Raw genomic sequence first — 17,538 nt, 5'->3', positions numbered from 1 at the left:
GTTAAAATGTCCGCAAGGTTAGTAGATCATTAACAGAACATTATCTGTGCAGTGACGACTTTTTGTGTGAGTCCGACATTAGGCTAAATTAAATGTAAAAAAATAAATAAATAAAATAAATGTATTAAAAACCTATAAAAAATAATAATGCATGTTTTTATTTAGGAAAAATAAATAATTCATTGATTGATTCATTTTCCGCCTAAAGGTTAAATCAGCAGCCAATTGGACTTCCTCCTCCTCCTTCTCCTGTATGCAGCCTAGCTGACTTGCACTTCCTCCCAAGGAAAGACACTTCTACTACAAAAGAACAGGAATCGATTTTTCTTTCAAACAAAACAAAACAAAACAAAACAAAAAAAACAACTTATGCGCTAAACCGGCGGCAGCAGCTCTGACGGAATCTGCGGAGTCTGAGTGTGATTCGTTTACTTCTGATAAATGTTTCATGCTTCACCTGCTGAACAGGTGGATTTTATCATTGGATTTTAAATAATCTGCATTACAAAAGTAAGTAAAGTCTTCATTATTTTAGTAAGCAGTATTATTTGTTTATTATGACTGCCCATATCTGCATGTAGGGTTTAATACTCTTTTGAATAATTCATGTAGTTAGACCGAGGATGTAGTTGCGCCAGGCACATATTTTTCTATTAATTCTTTTGCTGAATGGTGGACAAGTTCAGTATGATACTTTTTGAGTAACCTCACAAACTAATAAGAAATAAAGAGCACAAAAAACTGCCTTTCCTTCTGTTCTTAGGTCAATTAACTTTGCCGTTTTCGGTGTCTTTAATATTCGCTTTATGGTTTTATTGTCTTGTCACCTTTATCAGCAACTGAGAGATACATCCGCTGGTGGCAGTTGTAGCTGCACCTGTACAAGTGCACGGGCATTTGTAGAGCTCTTGCACTGACTTAGGAACACTTTTCATGACAATATATTGCACTGATAACAGTAAAATTAATTATTTACAGCTAACTTTCAAAAATTCTTTGAGAAGGTTGTATACGGCGCTTAACAAATTAATTAGATCACCATTCAAAGAAAATCTTTGCCACAGCTACCTACATTAACAATTAATAACAAAATCATTTTTAAAATTTTCTGTAATGGTTAATCCATCAGCATGTACAGGCTGTTTGATGGAAATCTCATTTAAGTATTGCAAGATAATTATTGTTCCTATCCATGAATTTTCAAACTTACCGTTTAACAAAAAAAACCCCGCAAAACAATCGCTTTTTTTACGATTTATATGAAAATTCATAGTTATTTACATTTAGTCCAGAACAGAAAAATTCATTTTAGAGGTTGAATGTTATGCTGGATTAATTTCCCTCTTTGATGTATAAATAAACGGGTATAAATATATTGAAGGAAACGGCTTCCAGGGCCTAATCCGTGGATCGGCTTCCTCCGAGGCGTGGGCGTCTATCAGCAGAGATTGTACCTTCACCTATCAGCAGAGATTGTCCCTTAATCTGTAACACAGTCAAATATATTCTCAAGTAACATTCAAGCATGTCATTCAGCGTGTTAGTACGAGCTCGGGAGCAGCTTGGGAGAACAAGAAAACAGAGACTGCTTCAGGTTGTCTTCCCAAATCGACTCAACTTTATTCTCAAGTACAACAGTTAATACAGAGGGAAAAATTCATGAGTCAGCAGATTCTCAGTTTAAACCAGTACAGACCAAGATAAGGGAGCGTCTTCCTGCCCTTGGGTGAAGAAGCACCCTTTGTATAGTTTATCAGTTCAGCTACAATTCTGATTATCTCAGCGACATATTTTCAAGGCACGAAATAAAGAGTTCTTTCATTAGTGAATTCTGAAACAAACCATTTGGCCTTCAACAGGCGTCTCCTAAGAGATTTAGAAACTAATGTAGCTGAGGGAGTGATCTCTGTGGTATTTCAACCTTGTACCAGCCTGTGATTCTCACACATCAATTCTTGGGTCAAAGAGAAAAATAACTAAAACAAAGGGGCCTTATTGAATGACAGAGTTTTCCTGTATAATGTCACTATAAAACAATATCCAGTAAATGCTCCCATGGTACTAAAATACCTAACATATATGATTTCAGTTTTTCTTATTTGACCTTTAAATTTTACAACAGAATTTTTAGTTTCAAACAAGCTTTTGAAAGATTTGTTTTATTTGTCTTCTATTTCAAAGACACTATTTCAAAGACCCTTATGCACATTCCAAAATACATTTACAAAATGGTTTAATCTAAATATAATAGAGGCCCCGGGGCAGACCCAGGACACGCTGGAGAGATTATATCTCTCGGCTGGCCTGGGAACGCCTTGGTATTCCCCCGGATAAGCTGGAGGAGGTGGCTGGGGAGAGGGAGGTCTGGGCCTCTTTGCTTAGGCTGCTGCCCCCGTGACCCGGCCCCGGACAAAGCGGATGAAGATGGATGGATGGATGGATGGATGGATAATAAAATCAAGCATCCTGAGCGAGTTCTGCTGGGAAAAATATGAAACTCTGTGGAGGTCATCTATTTCTGTATTTTAAAGATGTTTAATGGTTGTACTATTATTAAGCAAACCTATAGCTAGGCCTACTGTTACCAGTAATGGCCTACAATTACTGTTAACCTAGCCTGAGAGTTTAGTAAACATGAGTCCACCTTTGCTCCCTAATTATACTAGGGTAAAGCATTCACTTCTCTGTCTTTAAGCTCAAGGTGTGTGATACACCAAAAAGAAGTAATAATGTGACATATACAGACATATATACACAGCACAATGGAAGATTTGAGAAGCCTTCAGTCTTTGGTTGAAATTACTATTGTATGACACAGCCACACTGTTAAGACTTTTCGTCTCCACTTTACGGTAACATACTGGCGCCACTATTGCCGTTACGGTAACTTGTAGTTCTGCAAGATGATTTTTTTGCTGCTGTGTATAATACTCTTGGACAAATTATGGTAAAGCACTGTAGCCTCTTTTATGGCGACAGTGAGATACAGTTATAGAATAGAATAGAATAGAATAGAATAGAATAGAATAGAATAGGTGTTGTATGAAAGGAGAGAAGGTTAGCACTCCCCTTGACAAGGATGGAATTGGCCCTAGTGGCCTGCAGCACACATATGGTTAAGGCATTGCCACCTACTTCGTGGCATCTCTAACCATGTTTTTACAAGACATAATGTGGATTGCACAACACTGGTCACTACATTCTTCATTTCCAGTTAATACTTGTACAGCTGCTGTTATTGTGTATATATTTATTTATATTTCTTTATACATTCTTATATAGTTCTATATTGTGTATTTTGTTGTACAGTTATTTTATTTTCAACTTTAATTTATATATTTTATCTTATTCTTTCCCAGTTAAATTTACCCTTCATTCTAATTTGTGTTGTACAGTTATTTCATTTTTAACCTTAATTTATATTTTATTCCTTCCTAGTTAAATTTACCCTTTTTAATTTTTCATATTTATTTCCTATCTTATTCATAGCCTTTTCCTTTTTTGTTTTCTTTAGGTCACGAGCAGTTGTCCAAGCATTTCACTACATATCGTACTGTGTATGACTGTGTACGTGACAAATAAAATTTGAATTTGAATTTAGAATAGAATAGAATAGAATAGAATTAGAATAGAATTCAACTTTATTGTCATTGCACATGCACAGGTACAGGGCAACGAAATGCAGTTTGCATCCATCCAGATGTGCTTTAGTGATATAGATATATTACAATATATATTAGTTATAATGTACATGGTATGAAGTATGTTGTGAATATTCTATAACTATAAGTATGTACAGGCTGTAGTGAGTACAAGCTATGTGCAGGCTATGAACAGGATATAAATATGAAAAACTATACAGAATATGAAATAAATAACTTTACAGAAATCGGAGATACAGCTATACAGAAATGGGAACTATGCAAGTTGTAAACAGTTGTAGGATTAAAAATTATCGAATGTACAGAATGATTATTTACACAGAGCTATACAGTAGTGCAGTTAAGATAAGTGAGGGTGTAGATAATTTCTACAGAGGCTATATAAAGTGCTAGTGGTTGTGAGTGGTGGTTCAGTCCATGTTATTATTGTGTGTTTGAGGGTACAGTTGTCCATTGTGTGTGTGTGTGTATGTTCAGTCCATGTGTTAACGTGGGTCAGATGTCAGGAGGCAGAGTTCAGGAGTCTGACAGCTGTGGGGAAGAAGCTGTTCCGGTACCTGGTGGTCTTAGTCCGGAGGCTCCTGTGGCGCCTCCCAGAGGGCAGGAGGGTGAAGAGTCCATGTGATGGGTGACTGGGGTCTTTGATGATTTTCCCAGCCCTTTTCAGACACCGCTTCCTGTAGATTCAATTCAATTCAATTCAATTCAATTTTATTTATATAGCGCCAAATCACAACAAAAGTCGCCTCAAGGCGCTTCATAGATACAGAGAAAAACCCAACAATCATATGACCCCCTATGAGCAGCACTTTGGCAACAGTGGGAAGGAAAAACTCCCTTTTAACAGGAAGAAACCTCCGGCAGAACCAGGCTCAGGGAGGGGCGGGGCCATCTGCTGCGACCGGTTGGGGTGAGAGAAGGAAGACAGGATAAAGACATGCTGTGGAAGAGAGACAGAGGTTAATAACAGATATGATTCAATGCAGGGAGGTCTATTAACACATAGTGAGTGAAAAAGGTGACTGGAAAGGAAAAACTCAATGCATCATGGGAATCCCCGGCAGCCTACGTCTATTGCAGCATAACTAAGGGAGGATTCAGGGTCACCTGGTCCAGCCCTAACTATATGCTTTAGCAAAAAGGAAAGTTTTAAGCCTAATCTTGAAAGTAGAGATAGTGTCTGTCTCCTGAATCCAAACTGGAAGCTGGTTCCACAGAAGAGGGGCCTGAAAACTGAAGGCTCTGCCTCCCATTCTACTTTTAAATACTCTAGGAACAACAAGTAGGCCTGCAGAGCGAGAGCCAAGTGCTCTAATAGGGTGATATGGTACTACAAGGTCATTAAGGTAAGATGGGGCCTGATTATTTAAGACCTTGTATGTGAGGAGCAGGAGTTTGAATTCAATTCTGGATTTAACAGGAAGCCAATGAAGGGAAGCCAAAACAGGAGAAATCTGCTCTCTCTTTCTAGTCCCTGTCAGGACTCTTGCTGCAGCATTTTGGATTAGCTGAAGGCTTTTCAGTGAGTTTTTTGGACATCCTGATAATAATGAATTACAGTCGTCCAGCCTGGAAGTAATAAATGCATGAACTAGTTTTTCAGCGTCACTCTGAGACAGGATATTTCTAACTTTAGAGATGTTGCACAAATGGAAGAAAGCAGTCTTACATATTTGTTTAATATGTGCGTTGAAGGACATGTCCTGGTCAAAAATGACTCCAAGGTTCCTCACAGCGTTACTGGAGGCCAAGGTAATGCCATCCAGAGGAAGAATCTGGTTAGATACCATATTTCTAGGCTTTTCAGGGCCGAGTACAATAACCTCAGTTTTATCTGAATTAAGAAGCAGAAAGTTAGCGGCCATCCAGGTCTTTATGTCTTTAAGACATTGCTGCAGTTTAACTAATTGGTTTGTGTTATCTGGCTTCATGGACAGATAGAGCTGGGTGTCATCAGCATAGCAGTGAAAATGTATGCTATGTCTTCTAATGATGCTGCCTAAGGGAAGCATGTATAATGTAAACAGAATTGGTCCTAGCACTGAACCCTGTGGAACTCCATAATTAACCTCAGTGTGTGAAGAGGACTCTCCATTTACATGAACAAATTGGAGTCTATTAGATAGATATGATACAAACCACTGCAGTGCAGTACCTGTAATACCTACAGCATGTTCTAATCGCTCTAATAGGATATTATGGTCGACAGTATCGAACGCTGCACTGAGGTCTAGCAGGACAAGCACAGAGATGAGTCCACTGTCAGAGGCCATAAGAAGATCATTTGTAACCTTCACTAAAGCTGTTTCTGTGCTGTGATGGTGGTCCTGTAGTCAGTAATGGTCTGGAGTCCTTGCCACATGCGTCGGGGGTTGGAGTTGGAGAAGTGTTCTTCTACCTTCTTTTTGTAATAGTGTTTGGCTTTTTTGATGCCCTTCTTTAGATTAGCCTTTTGTCGTAAATTACGTCAACAAAGTAACATCATACTGTGATTAAGAAATTTGTATACTACCCTTTATTCACACTATGTCACTGTAAGCCTGCTTCAAAGTAATAAACTGCAATATATTTACCAGTAACTTACCGTTATCACGCATTATCAGTACCAAAAACATCCATCTCTGTTAGAGGATACCGTGTTCCTACAGGCGGTCATTTACTGTTTAACACGTTGTAATATACGTAATATCAGGAAACATTAACATCCTGTAAGAGACTGGAGGGTTCCAATATATACACACACACTATAATTAATGTGCCCTACACCACTTTTTATTTCAGTTCGGATTTTCCTCTGCAGAAATACACATTTCCAAAATCAAACTGAAAAGAACTGAAAACACTTGTAACACTTGGAAGCACTTGTTACTAAACCATTTAACCCATGTATTTTCTCAGATGTTTGTACAAACAATAATGATATTATGTCATATCAATATCATGTCTGTCATGATATTGATATGACATAATATCATTATTGTTTGTACAAACATCTGGGTTTTCTTAGTTATATTTTGTAGGGCGTAAACCTACACCGTAAAGTGCCTTGGCATTCATTTTGTTGGCACCATACAAATAAACTTACGGAGCCCCTCTGATGACATGGTCCAAAAAATAAATAAATTGTACCACAAAATACTACTTCGTGGGCACGAAATTGGTATAACGTGCTCACGAAATGCTAATTTGTGGGCACAAAACACTTGACCGATAACTGGGATCCTTCCCAGGGCCTTGCAGTTGGCTGACAATAAAATCTATCCCGGCGTCCAGGTCATACTTACGTCTGTAAAGCAACTGGGCTCTCAATATCCTGTTTAAATGTCTCTCCGTAATAATGGTTCCTTGCATTGCCAGGCTTTTCAAAATGCATTTGTAGCTCATTCCCAGCCTAAAATCAAACTCAATCAGACTGTCTCTGTCCATGGTGTATAGGTTTAGCCTACTCTTATGCTTATGTCTCTACGCAGCTGTCCAGGAATTGTATCAATATGATGTGTGCACGTTATCTATTTCGTTGCCACAAATGCGTAATTCGTTGGCACGTTATACCCAATTCGTGCCCACAAATTAGCATTTCGTGTGCACGTTATACCAATTTCGTGCCCTCGAAATAGTATTTCGTGGCCACAAATAAGTATTTCGTGGGCACGTTATACTATTTCGAGGGCACGAAGTAGTATTTTGTGGCCACAATTTATTTATTTTTTGGACCATGTCATCAGAGGGGCTCCGTATAAACTGAATTGAAATTAACAGAAAATCAAGCCCCACACTTCTGCCTCTATATACACTTTGTCCAAAATACTTCCTCACACCACCAAATCAATGTACAAAGCAGGGTCCACAAGGACATGGATGAGCATGTGTGGTGTGAAGGAACATGACTGATTTGCACAGAACCCTGATCTTGCTTTGTGGACTGAGTTCATTGATTTGTAGGGTGAGCCAATACATGTGACAATTAAAGTGTAAGTACAAACTCAAGGTCTTGCATTGAAAAGTTGTAATACACTATATTTTAAAGTTTGTCACAACTTCTACCCTTAGTCCTCCCACTACCAATGAAAGATTAATGATGTTATATTTAGTGTCTACTTTTGTTTATGTTTTCCGTGTTAATTATCTACCAGACAATGTGAGCCCAAAGTGGATGACCAGGAAGGGTGCATCTCCTTCCCCAATAAACCTTCTACAGATAAACCCTCCTCCTTTGGGGGAGGTGATGGTACCCGAAAATGATAAAGTAGATGAGGAGTTTAAGCCATTTGTGTCAAATGGTTTTGTTTCCTTGATAGGGGAAGATCGGCGGGCTCCTGTCAGTATTTTGCGAGACACTGGTGCGAAACAGTCGCTCATTCGTGAGGGGGTTTTACCGTTTTCAGCTCAATCCTATTGTGGGGCTGATGTGTTAGCCTGGGGAGTTAGGATGTGTGTAATACGGGTTCCTTTACATTTGGTGCAGCTTTCGTCTCAGTTTTTGTCTGGTGAGGTTAAGCTTGGGGTGCGACCCCAGTTACCGGTTGCAGGTATTGACATCATTTTGGGAAACGATCTAGCTGGCTGCACAGTTTTTCCGTCGCCAGAAGTAGTTGATATACCACTTACAGATAATAGTGGTTTCGCTTGTGCCACATCAAATGCTGTTCCTTTGTTTCCTGTGTGTGCTGTGACACGTGCGCAGGCACGCAAACAGGGTGACTTGGTGGATCTTAGCGACCTTTTCTTAAGCGCTTCAGACCCACTGAGCTTGCGACCCGCCTGTGAAGGTACCCCTGTCTCTGTATCACTTCAGCCGGATAGGAGACTATGACTCTGTCAGTAGATAAAGACAAGCTTATAGAAATCCAAAAAAATGATGAGAGCTTGTCATCTTGTTGGGCGTATGTGACAGAGCCTAAGAGTGGGAGATCTGCGTCCTACCTTATTGAGGATGGGGTGCTGATGCGCTACTGGACTCCCAGTTCTGGCTGCACCCATGAGGGAGTGCAGCAGATTGTTGTTCCGCAGTCGCTTCGTCCCCAGGTCCTAAGCTTGGCACATGACCACATTATGTCCGGTCACTTGGGAATCACAAAAACATATAACCGTGTCCTCCGTTATTTCTTTTGGCCTGGTCTCAAATCTGATGTGGTAAGATTCTGCCGCTCGTGTCACACGTGTCAGCTTGCTGGTAAACCAAATCAGGCGATTCCCGCTGCTCCGCTACAACCCATCCCGGTTGTTGGGGAACCTTTTGAACATGTCATTGTTGATTGTGTGGGTCCTCTTCCTAAAACACAGTCCGGAAATCAATACCTACTTACCATGATGTGTATTACCACTCGTTATCCGGAGGCCATTCCACTACGCTCATTAAAAACCCGTGGGATTGTGAAAGCATTAGTTAAGTTTTTTTCCACTTTCGGGTTGCCTAAACGCATCCAAACTGATCAGGGCACAAACTTTATGTCTAAAATCTTTGCCCAGGTCATGACAGAGCTCGGTGTCACTCATCACACTTCGAGCGCATACCACCCGGAGAGTCAGGGTGCATTAGAAAGGTTCCATCAAACCCTAAAAAACATGCTTCGCAAATTTTGCACAGAGTCTGGCCGTGAGTGGGATGAGGGGGTGCCACTACTGTTGTTTGCCGTCAGGGAGACATGTCAGGAGTCTTTGGGGTTCAGTCCAGCTGATTTGGTTTTTGGCCACACGGTGCGCGGTCCGTTACGTCTCCTGAAAGAGAAATTTCTCTCAGATAGTCATCGGCCGAAAGAAAATATTCTGGACTATGTTAGTTTGTTTAAGGAGAGGCTACATAATGCCTGTGCTTTGGCTCGTGACATGCTAGCAAAGGCTCAGGTTAGAATGAAAACACATTTTGATAAGAAGTCTGTAGTACGGTTGTTCCAGTCAGGTGACCGCATGTTGGTTTTCTTGCCGGTTGTTGGTTCTTCCCTGCAAGCAAAGTTTTCTGGTCCGTATGTCATTGAGCGCAAACTAAGTGAGACGGATTATGTGGTGTTAACCCCTGATCGTAAGAGGAAAAGTCGCGTCTGTCACATCAACATGCTGAAGGAATACATTGATCGTGACCGCTCTAGTTTGGCACCTGTTGTGTCACCTATTGTGTCGGTATCCGTTTCTCAACCCTTGTACAGTCCCGGCGATGACGGGTTGGATGACAGGCACACCTCTGTTTCGGGTGCGCGTCTTGGGAACTCTGAAATCTTGGCTGACTTGGATGCCTATTTGGCGCCCCTGTCTGATCCCGCTAATTCTGATGTCCGTGAGCTCATTACAAACTACTCTGCTCTTTTCGGTGATATCCCCACTCAAACGCATGTATTAAGTCATGATATTGATGTGGGTGACCATAAGCCCATAAAGCAGCATGCATACCGGGTAAATCCCACTAAGCGGGCCATTATGCAGCAAGAAGTCCAGTATCTTCTTGACCACGGTTTTGCTTTCCCCAGTAATAGCTCTTGGAGCTCACCATCACTTCTCGTTCCAAAACCCGATCAAACTCCCCGTTTCTGTAATGATTTCCGAAAAGTAAATGCTGTTACGAAACCCGATTCGTTTCCTCTCCCACGTATGGATGATCTGGTCGATCGTGTGGGTTCGGCAAACTTTGTAACCAAACTTGACCTCTTAAAAGGGTACTGGCAGGTCCCCTTAACTCAACGCGCATCAGAAATCAGTGCCTTTGTTACACCCGATCATTTTTTGCAATATACCGTCATGCCGTTCGGGTTGAGAAATGCCCCCGCCACATTTCAACGACTGATGAACACTGTGTTACAGGGAGTCGTAAATTGCGAAGTGTACCTGGATGATATAGTGGCTTATTCCTCCACCTGGACTGAACACCTCAAGATTCTCAGGGAAATATTTGACCGGTTGCATGATGCCTCTCTGACACTGAATCTGGCTAAGTGTGAGTTTGGAAAGGCGGTTGTAACTTATCTAGGGAAACAAGTAGGACAAGGTAGAGTCCTCCCTGTTGCTGTGAAGGTGCAGGCAATAGTAGACTTTCCAGTTCCACAGACTCGCCGGGAGCTGCGGCGTTTTTTGGGCATGGCAGGTTATTACCGTGGGTTCTGCAAAAACTTCTCTGAGGTAGTAGCCCCGTTAACTAGTCTTGCCAGTCCAAAATCGCCATTTGTGTGGACAGAGAAATGTCAGTTCGCTTTCGAAGCTGCTAAAGCTCTCCTTTGTAGTGCTCCGGTGTTGGCCGCCCCTGATTTTACACATCCGTTCAAGCTTGAGGTGGACGCCAGTGTTTTGGGGGCAGGTGCAGTGCTCGTGCAGGAGGATGACAATGGCATTGACCACCCAGTCTGCTTCTTTTCTAGAAAATTTCTAAAACACCAACTGCATTACAGCACGATTGAAAAGGAAGCCTTAGCCTTGCTATTGGCCTTGCAGCACTTTGAAGTGTACCTGGGATCTAGTCCTGTTCCAACCATTGTGTTCTCTGACCATAACCCTCTCCAGTTTCTATCTCGGATGCAAAACAGCAACCAGCGCCTTATGCGTTGGTCCCTACTCCTTCAGGACTTCAACATTGAGATCCGATATAAAAAGGGCTTAGAGAACGTTATGGCTGATGCCCTCTCTAGGGCTTAAATCAAACATCTTTGTGTGGGGTTGGATGTTTGATTTTTTTTGGGTGGGGGAAACTGTTATGACCCAGTGATGTGTTTGTTGGTATGGTGCATCCCACCGGAGGATGGTTGGTGGTATTTTCCCTTTTCTTTCTTTCTCCCTCTCCTAGAAGGTGGACACCTAGGCGTGGCTGCTACGTATCCGGGTGGAGTCTTTACCTACCCTCGGACTGGATAATTGATGGACCACCTCCAGTACTTAACGTCCGGATGACAGACACCTGGCAGTGCTTTTGGGGGAACCCCGTTGACTCGATCACGGAGTTGTGTGTGTTGTTATTGTAGTGCAGGCTGGAGTATTCACGTGTACCTCTAGCCTTGCCATGTAAATAATTGTAAATAGGTTAACAAGTGGCGGTCTCCTGGGCAGCAAAGCTCTCGATGGGTCGAGATAGAAACTTGGCCCCTGATGAGAAGCGGTCTAACGTACGCTGGGACGACGAGAGCGTCTGTCGGTACTATTTGTGTGGCTTCTGCCCTGCTGAGTTATTCACAAACACCCGCTCTGACTTGGGTCCGTGTGAGAAAATCCATGATGAAAATCTTCGAAAAATGTATGAGAAAAGCTCTCGCTTCATGAAGGAAGGTTATGAGCGAGATTTCTTGCGCTATCTGCAGTCACTCCTGGCAGAAGTGGAGCGGCGGATCCGCAGAGGGCATGCCCGGCTTGCGCTTTCCCAGGCTCAGCAGAATGCAGGGGGCCCTGGTCCATCAGGAAAGAATGAGGAGAAAGTCCAGGTTCTAACAGAGAAGATCGAAGACCTGGTTGTGCAGATTGAGGAACTGGGCTCTGAGGGCCGAGTGGAGGAGGCCCAGGGAATGATGAAACTGGTGGAGCAGCTGAAGGAGGAGAGGGAACTACTCAGCTCCACCCCCTCGACCATCGAGAGCTTTGCTGCCCAGGAGAAACAGATGGAAGTGTGTGAGGTGTGTGGGGCCTTCCTCATTGTGGGCGATGCACAGTCCCGAGTGGACGACCACTTGATGGGGAAGCAGCACATGGGCTACGCCAAGATCAAATCCACTGTAGAGGAGCTCAAGGAAAAACTGCACCGTCGCTCTGAAGACCCTCAGGGTGAAAACCCAGCCCTCAAAAGAGAACGAGAAGAGCGGGAACGGGAGAGGGAGGAAAGGGAGAAAAAGCGCAAAGAGGGGGAAGAGAAGGAGAAGGAGCGCGAAAAAGAGCGAGAGAGGGAGAGGGAACGAGAGAGAGAGCGAGAGCGTGAAAGGGAGAGAGACAGAGAAAGAGAGAGGGAGAGAGAGCGGGACAGAGAAAGAGAGAGGGACAGGGAGAGGGACAGGGACAGAGAGAGGGATAGGAGGGCACGTTGAAGCCACCATGCAATCAGACCCAAGTAGATTCACTTTTCAGGACAGTCAGCAGCAAAATGCTGAAACCAGGCCACCTGCTAGACAAAGACAAGGACCTCGACGGCACAGGAACCGCAGAAGAGGCCAGCTGATGGTGGCTAATGCTCCATCTCCCACCCTTAAATTTGACACAGACTTTGATTTTGATTCCTCCAACGCGCAATTCATTAAGGAGGCGCTTGAGAAGAAGTTACAGGAGAGGCTGAATCTAAAAGATGGGAATTCTGAGGGAAGGGAAAAGGAGGGGTTGCAGCTGAGTTCAGGGGAGGATCATTTTGGTCCAAAGTGCTACTATGACAAAGCAAAGTCTTTCTTTGACAACATCTCATCTGATAATGGGCTCAGACTGACATGGGCAGAGGAGCGAAAGCGCAATCTGGAGACTTTTGGTGTCCCTGGGCGGTTCCTGAGGGGCCAAGGATTCAGAGGTGGACGCCAGTGTTTTGGGGGCGGGTGCAGTGCTCGTGCAGGAGGATGAAAAAGGGCTTAGAGAATGTTATGGCTGATGCCCTCTCTCGGTCTTGAATCAAACATCTTTGTGTAAGGATGGATGTTTGATTTTTTTGGGGGGGAGAACTGTTACGACCCAGTGATGTGTGTGTTGTGTTATGCTTCCCACCGGGGGGGATGGCTGTGGGTATCTTTCCCCTTTTTCTCTCCTAGGAGGTGGAAACCTGGGCGTGGCTGCTGGGTATCCGGGTGGAGTCTCTGCCTGTCCTGTGTGGATCCTGTGTGGATAATTGATGGACCACCTCCGGTACTTAAGGACTTAACGACAGCCACCTGGAAGCCCTCCCCGAGCCTCCACCACTCGACCAAGAACCTGTGTGATGATCTATGTTAGTGCAGTGTAGAGTTTTGAGTGTATATCTGGTTGGGATGTCTACTTGGTTGTAAATAGTGTAAATAGTATATCTGGGTGGGATGGCTATTATGTTGTAAATAATTGTAAATAGATTGTCAAGTAGTGATCACGGGTTGGTTCACCTGATATATCACTGTCACTGCCGCAGCCTAGTAGGCGTGAGAAGCCGGTTTCTTTTGTTGAGCAAGTTTTCTCCTGTTTTTCGTTAGATAGTTAGGTAAGTGACTTGTCTTTTGTTTTGGCTTCTTTTTATTTTTGGTGTAGGGAAGAGTAGGGATTGTTTTATAGGGAGTTTTGTTTATTGTTTTGGCATTGCTCACTGCCGATGAAAATAAATGGCTGCTTAAATACTTGAAAAAGGTGTCGTTGTTGGGGTTTGTGCGTGGGTGGGAAGTGAGTGGGGCAAACTATTTGTTACGTTTATTTACTTGCCGGGACCAGAACGTAACACCTGGTATGGAGAAAAAAAACAGAAGAGAAAGCAAACAAAAAAAGAGCAACATAATAAAAAAACCAGCACCATCACAATAAACTAGCTAGCAGTAGATAACAGTAGATACTAAATATTAAACGATATTGTACAGCTCCGGCGACACAACAGCCAGGACCCAAGCCCAAAAGGCCCAGCCAGCACCCCAGACTGGGGGCGGAGCACACCCAGACCCCCAAACCTCCACGCGCATCCCGGACCCTCCCAGGGGCAGCCAGGCTACCAGGCCAGTAACCAACGTCCACCAGCGCAGACCCTCCCCCATCTCCGCTGTATGCAGCCACAAGGAAAACACCATCTAAGAGCCACCAGAGCCCCTAACCAGGTCATGGCCACATCCCCCAGGTTAGTCCCTCTAGGGAAACGTCCCTAGGGACTCCCCAGACGCCCTAAGGCCGTCCCTACCCCCATATCAACCACAATAGTGAAGGCAGGACCAAACCATGACCCCCCACCCCCACTAGGTGATGAAGCCGATCAAAGGAGCCCAAAGGGATTGATCAAATGTGATGGCAGAGGCTGTATCAAGACTAATGTGATCTATTAGATGGTTTTTATATTGGTTAAAATTAAGATTATTTTTATTTTTTCAGTTAATGAGGACCATTTTCTTGGCTATGCATAGGGCCGTAAAAACAACGTGGGCTGTGTTTATTTCTGCAGTGACTTCATCCAAGTTGCCCAGCAAGCATACTAAAGGGGAGGCTGGAATGTTACATTTCAGACACTTTGATAAGTCTTCACATATCTCACGCCAAAATTTCTGAACTGGTGGACAGAACCAAAGAGCGTGGATGTAATTGTCCGGTGTATTTGCTGTGCAGTGTGAGCAGTTGTTGGAAGGCGTATAGCCCATCTTGAACATCCTGTGACCAGTATAGTGCACTCTGTGTAATATTTTGTATCGTATTAATTGCAAACTGGGATTTCTGATCCATTGAAAGGTTTTTAAGCATATCTGAGACCAAAGGATTGGGTCTAAGTTGATTGATAAATCTGCTTCCCATTTTGCAATAGGAAGGGATATTGATTCATCTATTTTACAAAGTGTTCTGTATATTTTAGACAATAATTTGGGGGGTTTTAGACTAAAAAAATTGTACCACACTTGGTGGTGTTTGTAATTCAGCTTCACTGGGATTAAATTTCTTTTTTACTATGGATTTAATTTGTTGATATTCCAAACATCGTTTCTTGTTGATCCCATATTGTGCAACTAGTCTGTCAAACGAAATAAAGTCTGTTCCTTCCAATATATGTTCCAAGTATTTAATTCCTTTGCAACTCCAATCTGGAAAGTTTATCATATTATTGTTTTGTAATATGTCCGGATTGTTCCAGATAGGTGTACGTTTGCATGGGATTAATGAAGACTCTGTCATTTTTAGAAACTCCCACCATGCTGTCAGAGAAGAGCTGATGCTGATGCTTTTAAAGCATTCATGTCGTTGGATGTTTGAGCTGATAAATGGTAGGTCTGAAATTTCTAGGTTATTACATAGTGCCTGTTCTACATCTATCCAAGGTTCATCTAAGAGGGTGTGTTTAAACCATCTAGAGATGAACTGAAGCCTGTTGGCTAAAAAATAGTGATTAAAGTTAGGCAGATTTAATCCTCCTTTGGTCTTTTGTAGTGTTTTTAAGCTGATACGTGGGGGTTTATCTTTCCAAAGGAATTTAGAAATATACGAGTCTAGAGATCTGAACCAATCTTGTGATGGCTTATTTAGGATCATTGAAAATAAATAGTTTAATTTTGGCAAGACCATCATTTTTATAGCAGCAACCCTTCCCATGAGTGATATGGGTAAAGATTTCCATCTAGCCAGATCGCCTTCTACTGTCTTTAAAAGTGGGATGTGGTTTAATTTCATAAATGTATAAATCAAGCCCTTATACAGTGATAGGTTTGTAGCATAAACCTATTCGCTGGAACGTTCAAGACAATTTACTACACAGCAAAAAGCAAGACACAAGTAGGCAAAGTTCTTTGTGTTACTCATGCATGAGGGAGGCCTGTCTGGAGCCAAGTGTCGTTCCACCCACTTGACCTCTGTCAGACTCTCAGCCAGATTCCCCGTAGCACTCCTTTTATTGTGGTTACATGAATATGCATAGGTTCATTAACATATAACATCTTACATAGGTATACATGTGAACAAAGACTACTGTGTGTGTGTGTGGGGGGGGGTCAGAGTGTGACCCCATAAATGACTTCCCTAAACGACTTCCCTAAACCTGCTGGTCTGGAAGTCCAACAGTTCATCTAAACAAAAGGCACTTAGCCTAAAACAGATATAGATACGTTTATCCTACCATAAAACAATAAAACAAGGTACGACCTCTTCCCATGCTCCCAGGATGAAGGTGTGCATTCCAGTGCTGAATACTTTTGCAAGCCGCTGTAGTTGATGGTCATGTTGTTCTCCTGTTTTGCAGCTTTGTTTGAGTCTGAATTGCGTCGTAAACTGAGAAAAGCAAATCAATATTTTCTTCTTCCTGTTATTTAATGGTGGTTGGCAACCAGCGAAAACCATGTTACATTATCACGTATTTCCAGGACATCTCTCCTGAACCAAGCCGAAGTGGTGCTACAAAGAAATTAGTTCTTAAGGAGAGTGCATTTAATAGCAGTCTGGCCTGCCACAAAATGCACTGCTAAAAATACAGTTTCTGCTTGTCCCAGAATTTATTAATTTTGAGACTGAGGTAGGACTGAGGCTGGTTAGTGGTCTAGGTTTCATGGATGTGACACCTTAACTTGTGTAAAGTGACCACCAGAGCATATTCTGAGACTTTTGTCTAGTTCACTGTAGATAGGCAGAGGTCTCTTAAAAAGTACCACCTTATACAAAACAAATGAAGTTCCAGTATAAGAAAGAATAAGAAGAGAAAAAAGCAACACTCCGCTAAATGAATAAATTTTTAAACATTACTCTAAATGTCACATATAGAAAGAAAATCAGTCTTAGTTGCTGGCTTTACAAAAAATAATTATACTTTAACTTCATATCATGAAGTATACTTCAAGTAAATTTCCCAAGTATACGTTACCTAGTAAGTATACTAACAAATGCTTCTTGGGACTATATTGGTCCCTGTTTTAGTACATAAAAGTATACTTGAAATTAACTTTTAGATGTACCTTTCGTTCACCATAAATGCACTAGCATAACCTTACAACTATACTATTAATTTACCTTTTAGTTTATATTCAACTAACTTCTGATTGAAACATAGTAATTAAAATGCAGTTTAAGCTCAATGTTCACATGTAATAAATCCCTCCATTCCCCAGACAGTCAAATAACAGTTCAAACTTTCAGAAGACTTCCTTTGCAGAGAACTACACTCATAGTTCAAGCACCAGGATTTTATTTCAAACCGGTGAGAAATTTTTTGAGAGTTGAGGTTTATTAGCTATTGACCCTTTTCACTCACAGTTTGAACAATTTCATTTTTTAAATTAATGTTTTACCCCACTTACTCTGTTCA

The 17,538-nt window shown here is 42.2% G+C and overlaps 2 protein-coding genes and 1 non-coding gene across 3 annotated transcripts in view; all 3 read left to right on the top strand.

Moving 5' to 3' along the window:
- Positions 1-264: 264 nt before the first annotated feature.
- The window catches only part of LOC147315207 (uncharacterized), a 61,101-nt gene continuing 43,827 nt past the window's right edge, over positions 265-17,538 (top strand). Inside the window, exons 1-2 of the mRNA XM_086262471.1 lie at positions 265-510; positions 15,432-15,514. The gene's annotated coding sequence lies outside the window, so the exon portion shown is untranslated. The remainder of the gene's footprint in view (positions 511-15,431; positions 15,515-17,538) is intronic.
- On the top strand, positions 3,036-3,163 carry LOC147315209 (U6atac minor spliceosomal RNA). Its single transcript, XR_015124882.1, has one exon. It is a non-coding gene; the product is annotated as a U6atac minor spliceosomal RNA (small nuclear RNA).
- On the top strand, positions 11,680-12,676 carry LOC147315208 (luc7-like protein 3). The gene is given in 1 exon segment (XM_086260440.1): positions 11,680-12,676. A coding segment is annotated over 1 exon segment (978 nt). The 5' UTR covers positions 11,680-11,698.

This window comes from Aulonocara sp. 'chitande type north' Nkhata Bay, linkage group LG14 (genome assembly GCF_057382095.1).
Source record: "Aulonocara sp. 'chitande type north' Nkhata Bay isolate Kocher_YH1m ecotype deep benthic linkage group LG14, A_spYH_male_GT1.1, whole genome shotgun sequence".
In the NCBI taxonomy this organism is placed as follows: Eukaryota; Metazoa; Chordata; class Actinopteri; order Cichliformes; family Cichlidae; genus Aulonocara; species Aulonocara sp. 'chitande type north' Nkhata Bay.
Note: the sequence above shows the minus strand (reverse complement) of the source record. Positions and strands in the feature narration are given on the sequence as shown.